Genomic DNA, 6,276 nt, shown 5'->3' with positions numbered 1-6,276 from the left:
AAAGAAAGAAAGAAAGAAAGAAAAGAAAGCAAAATAAGAGCTTATCAAGTAGATAGAGAGACAAAGGGACATCCAGACAGAATGAACAGAAAGTATAACGGCAAAGAGGTATGACACAGCATAGCATATTCTGGGAAATAAAAGCAGATCTTCATTACTGGAACTTAACTGGGAGGCAGTAGTGGAGAATTAAGAGTAGAGAGCCAATAAATCAAGCAACAGCAGAGTAGGCTCCAACTTTGACAAAGAGCATCACTCAAACAGCCTTACCCTACAGACCCTTTCTCCTGCCAATTCATTCTTTAGTCATCACTAGGAGAAATCCTCAGTAAAGGAAAGGCAGTTTTAGTAAAGAACTATTAAGGAACTGAGATCAACTCTTTACCTGAGAGATCAACTTCTTCCCAAGAAAGTTGCACACATCTTGTGGCATTTCACATGAAGCACTTATAAAAATAACTGTTTTATTTGTAAGTTAATCTTCACAATTAAGTGTAAGGTATCAATACTGGCATTTTATTGATAAAGAAACTGAGGTTCAGAAGAGTAACTTGTCCAAAGCTACATGAAGCCCTTTCCAACCCAAGATCAGAAGGCAGATCTGACTCCAAAAAAAGATGTTAAGAAATAGAGAATCCAAACTATGAAGTCTCCCCCAAAGACTTAACAAATAGAGAATTTTAAGAAATATTTAAAGCTTAGAATATATGGGGGAGCTGCAAAGAAGTAGGGGAACTGAGATGAGAAAGAATATTTCATTACCCTTAATCTTCTCAATAGAAAACTGATGTTATTCTCATCCTAGCAATTGAATTCCCAAAGCCATATATGGCAAAGGCACACCAATCATAGTAACCTACTGGATTACAGAGCAAGAAGTATTTGATACCTCCAGATAAGCAAAGTTTCATGCAGAAGTTCACATGTGAATTGAGACCTGAAAGATAAAACCCTACTGACAGACAAAGCTGAGGTATGGAGGACATTCCAGGCAAAAAGAACACCGAATGTGAAGGCAAAAAATGCTTACTGTATTTATAAACTGAAAATAGTCCAGCTTATAAAAATACATAAAACAGTCCCATATTTCCATATGGCTCCCTCTTACCTCCATCATGTCTCTGCTCAAGTCACTTGATCAGAGACTTTCCATGACCACCCTATACAAATAGTATCTTCCCAATCCTACTCTATGTATTACCCTGCTTCAATTTCTTCATAGCACTTATCACTTCAAGGCATATACGTTTGTTTATTTGTTCACTATCTGTCCTTCATCCTTCCCCTCAAGTAGAATGCAAGCTTCTTGAGAATAGGGACTTCACATTGTTCACTATTATCCTCAATATTTATACTAGTACCTGGCACACAGTAGGCTCTCGGTAAATACTTGTTAAAGTGAGAAAGTGAGGCTTGTGAAAGAAGTGCTTTGTAAGTGCATAGTAAGGAGCCTGAGCTTAATTCGATGTCTAATAAACCACCCTTGAAGGAGGTTAACAAATAATCATTAAACCCTTTTAATGAATGATCAGACACGAATTCCGAAAGATCACTCTGATTGCAGCATGGAAGATGGACTAAAGAACAAAGTAGACCAGGTGCAGTGGCTCACACCTATGATCCCAGCACTTTGGAAGGCCAAGTCAGAAGGATTGCTTGAGGCTAGGCGTGCAAAACCAGCCTGGTCAACATAGCGAGATCCCATCTCTACAAAAGAAAAATTTAAAAATTAGCCAAGTAAGGTGGCATGCATCTGTGGTCCCACCTACTGAGGAGGCTGAGGCAGGAGAATCGCTTGAGCCCAGGAGTTCAAGGCTGCAGTGAGCCATGATTGTGCCACACTGCACTCCTGCCTAGGTGACAGAGCAAGACCCTGTCTCAAAACAAAAACAAAAACAAAAACAAATGAAAAAAGAGCAAGGCAGAAGAATTGTTTCAAGAACATGGTATGGTGGAAGATGGAATGAAGAACAAAATAGAGGCTGAAGGAAGAACAATTACAAAGCCACTGAAATAATTCGAGTAATATGTGACAGAGATCTGAATTGAGGTAGTTTTACAATTGTGTAACTTTTAGTGAAAAAGTTGTGATTAAAGAAAGGGAAAACAATATGTTAAGAACAAACTTTTAGGCCAGGCATAGTGGCTCACACCTGTAATCCCAGAACTTTGGAAGGCCGAGGCGGGTGGATCACTTGAGGTCAGGAGTTCCAGACCAGCCTGGCCAACATAGCAAAACCCCATCTCTACTAAAAATATAAAAATTAGCTGGGCGTGGTGGCAGGCGCCTGTAATCCTAGCTACTTGGGAGGCTGAGGCAGAAGAATCGCTTGAACGAGGGAGGTGGAGGTTGCAGTGAACCAAGATTGCGCCACTATACTCCAGCCTGGGTGACAGAGCGAGACTCCGTCTCAAAAAAATTAATTAATTAATTAATTAATTAATAAAGAACAAACTTTTTCCAAAGTTTACCTGGGAGTTAGAGTCTGGGAATCTTTCACTTTCAGTAAAATCACAGAGTCTGATCCTAAATAAACACAAGAGCATTTCATTAGTAATAAAACTCCACAAAGTTATACTTTCTAGATATCTTAGTTTAAGTTTCCATACTTTGCTGTATTTTATTTCCACAAAAATAACATAAGAACAAAGGTTCAGATGGGAGAGAAAGAGAGGTAAGCCCATTGTCACTGAGAACAGAAATAGGTCTTTGTGAAGAACTTGCTTCACAAATAAGAAAGTCCCTGGGAAATACAAGCATATTTACCCTTCAGCATCTACTCCTAGGCTGCACTTGCTCCCTGTGTTTCCTGTCTGTTTCAGGAGAACAAGAAAATGGCAGGATTCCTGAAAAGTCTTCATGGTAGTCCTCCATCTGCAATTTTGGTTTCTACGGTTTCAGTTACTCAGTTAATCATGGTACAAATATATTAAATGGAAAATTTCAGAAATAATTAGTAAATTTTAAATTGCATGCCATTCCAAGTAATGCGATAAAAATCTCTATCCAGCTCTATTTCAGGCATGAAATCATCCCTTTGTCCAGCATATCCACATTGTATGCACCACCTGTCATTTAGTTGTCACCTCAGTCATCAGATTGACTGTCTCAGTATAGCAGTGCTTGTGTTCAGTAACCCTTACTTAATAACGTCCCCAAAAGGCAAAAGTAGTGATGTTGGCAATTCAGGTATGCCAAAGAGAAGGTGTAAAAAGTGCTTCCCCAGCCTGGCCAACATGGTAAAACCCCGTCTCTGCTAAGAATACAAAAATTAGCTGGGCATGATGGCTCACACCTGTAATCCCAGCTACTCAAGAGATTGAGGCAGGAGTAGCACTTGAACCCAGGAGATGGAGGTTGTAATGAACCAAGGTGGTCCCACTGTACTCCAGCCTGGGCAACAGAGTGACACTCAGTCTCAAAAAAAAAAAAAAACTACTTCCTTTAAGTGAAAGGGTGAAAGTTCTTGATTTAATAAAAGTAACATTTTCATTGTAGTATATTGTTATAATTTTTCTATTATTAGTTATTATTGTTGATCTCTTACTGCACCTAATTTATAATCATAAGTATGTATGTACAGGAAAAAACATGATGTGTATAGGGTATAGTATATATAGTATACTCTCCATGGTTTCAAGCATCCATTGGCTGGGGGCTGGTCTTGGAACATATCCCCCCACCCCACAGATAAGTGGGAACTACTGTAGTTCATGATCTACAATGAGACTGAATTAGGTGAAAGGAGGAAAGGGGTGGAGGAAAGGAAGAGGGAAGGAAACTGGAAGAAGGAGGGAAGGGGGACAGGGAAGGAAATATCACCCCAGGAGGTGTCTAAAAAGTACAAATTTTATCATTCTACTATGTATTTTCTCTGTTGAATACTACTCAAAGGCAGGAATCATGTTCTTCTAAAGTGCTATGATTAGATCCTCAGAGTATTTATTAAATGGTACAAGGAAAGTAATTAAACAGTGCAATGTGGTATATTTGTTTCAATTTAGTTGTATAATATCTGCAACACAATGTATGTTTCTGAGGTTAAAGGAGTTTGGTTTTTTTGGCTTTTTTTTTTCCCTTTACAGTTCTCAGTACATCACCTCACAAAATATAACAAGAGTCTTCATGGATATGTGTAGCTATATAATGATGCTGCCAAAAAGTTTAATCCTGAGTGAGAATTTTCATAAAGTGACAAGTAGATAAAAAAAAACAAAACTCAACCTGAGAAAGGAAGGAAACGACTAGTGCTCCATCTATCAAAAAATCCCTGATGTTTAACCATTTAACCTAAAACTTGTTTTAAGTTACATACCTAAGTACATACCATAAATTGATACATAATACATACCTAAAGAAGGGGAAAATTAAGGAAACAAAGAAATCTATCACAACAAAACCTTAATTAACTGGAATGCAAAGAGAGTGAATATTTCAGTTAGTTGAAAATTAGGTAGAAAGCTTTTTGTTTCCAATGCTGACAATCATTCTAAAACGCACAAACCTAAGTCCTTAAGCTTTAATACTTATCTGATGTTTCAAAACTCCTACAACTTCAGAATTCTTACTTACCACTGTAAAGTCATAGAAACAGAGAAAGTGCTGAAGCAACTGGGCTGAGTATATATACTCTGACTCTAGCCTCTACTTAGGAAGTTAATTGTTTCAATAAAATGTATCAAATCATTTGCATCTTGAGGTAAGAAAAAAAGAATATCCTATTTGTGGGTTTAGTTTACTCATAGCATGGTTAACTGAATCACATGTATTTAAAGTATGGAAGTACATGTCTTACAAGTCCAATATCCTTTATCCAAAATGGTTGGGACCAGAAGTTTCAAATTTTGGATTTTTTGGACTTTTGAATATTTGCATTATACAATTTGAGCATTCCAAATCCAAATATCCAAAATCCCAAATGCTCCACTGAGCATTTCCTTAGAGTATCATGTTGGTATTCATAAAGTTTCAGATTTTGGAACATTTCGGATTTCATATTTCCAGATTCAGTATGCTCAAACTGTATATGTTTATTTATATGTATATTACAATGTTGCCTGTAATAGAGCTAATAAACAGTTAATTGGCTATTAGGACTAAAAATGTAGTTATATGATACCATGTTTACCTTCAGATTGTGTATTTGAAGCTGCTAAGTTATCTGGCTGATGTGGAACAGAGTGGTGATGATGCGGTTGATGAAGAGTATCAGAATCTTTGGATCCAAATGCAACAACATCTGGGGTATAAGAAGAGAGGGAATATACACTGTGGGACAGCTGTTCCTGGTTAGTTAAAATGCTGGCAGATCCAGATGATGAAGTATCAGAGCCAATGATCTGAGATGCACAAGAGTTTCCATTTTTAAATAGTGAGTCTTTCAAAGTATTTTTACTGGAACTAAGACATCGAGACCTAGCAAGAGAAGAATATTGTTTCAATTATCAAATAATAAATTGTAGAATTAAATTCATCTGAAATATGCTTCTGTGACTCACAGGTGTAAAGGAAAATGTGTGGTGGGTTTGGCTATAGAAAACTGTTTCCCTGTGACCATCTGTAGCAGCTGTCTGTAAATCTCTCTTTCTTCTTCTTGAACTGTCTATAAAAACAAACAAACAAAAAAACAGTTTAAACACATGCAATAAGGCAAGTATTCTAGCATGTAAATGGAATCCTAGCTCTGCCAAAGCTTAGGTAGAATCCTTAAGATAATTAAGAATTATGGGCCTGACACAGTGGCTCATGCCTGTAATTCCAGCATTTTGGGAGGACAAGTGGGGAGGATCATTTGAGGCTAGAAGTTCAAAACCAGCCCAGTCAACATAGTGAGACCCCAACTCTACAAAAGAAAAACTAAAAAAAACTGGCTGTAGTGGCACATGCCTGTGGTCCCAGCTACTGGGGAGGCTGAGGCAGGATAATCACTTGAACCTGGAAGGCGAAGGTTGCAGTGAGCGAAGATTGTGCCACTACACTCCAGCCCAGGGGCAGAGCAAGACTCCATCGCAAAAAAAAAAGAAGAAGAAGAAAAAAAAATATATATATATATATATATGAGAATGTTTTTTATATACTGTCTTTTTAAGATTAGTGATATTAATCCTTTAAAATCATATTTGTTGCTAATATTTTTCTCAGATTGTCATTTGCTTATTTTTTTAACTATAGGAGTTTTTTTTTTTTTTTTGAGACGGAGTCTCGCTGTGTCTCCCAGACTGGAGTGCAGTGGTCGGATCACGGCTCACTGCAACCTCCAACTCCCAGGTTCAAGC

The 6,276-nt window shown here is 37.6% G+C and overlaps 1 protein-coding gene across 3 annotated transcripts in view; it reads right to left on the bottom strand.

The window, feature by feature from the left end:
* SENP1 (SUMO1/sentrin specific peptidase 1) overlaps window positions 1–6,276 on the bottom strand; it is a 66,476-nt gene that overhangs the window by 24,505 nt on the left and 35,695 nt on the right. For all 3 annotated transcript variants that reach the window (XM_011936257.1, XM_011936256.1, XM_011936258.1), the window contains exons 7-9: window positions 5,500–5,603; window positions 5,130–5,416; window positions 2,473–2,527 (exon numbers count right to left, since the gene is read on the bottom strand). In XM_011936257.1, coding sequence (XP_011791647.1) covers window positions 2,473–2,527; window positions 5,130–5,416; window positions 5,500–5,603 — 446 coding nt within the window. The remainder of the gene's footprint in view (window positions 1–2,472; window positions 2,528–5,129; window positions 5,417–5,499; window positions 5,604–6,276) is intronic.

The sequence above is a fragment of the Colobus angolensis genome, unplaced genomic scaffold, assembly GCF_000951035.1.
Source record: "Colobus angolensis palliatus isolate OR3802 unplaced genomic scaffold, Cang.pa_1.0 Scaffold151, whole genome shotgun sequence".
Lineage (NCBI taxonomy): Eukaryota > Metazoa > Chordata > Mammalia > Primates > Cercopithecidae > Colobus > Colobus angolensis.
This window is presented reverse-complemented; position numbering and strand designations above follow the sequence as displayed.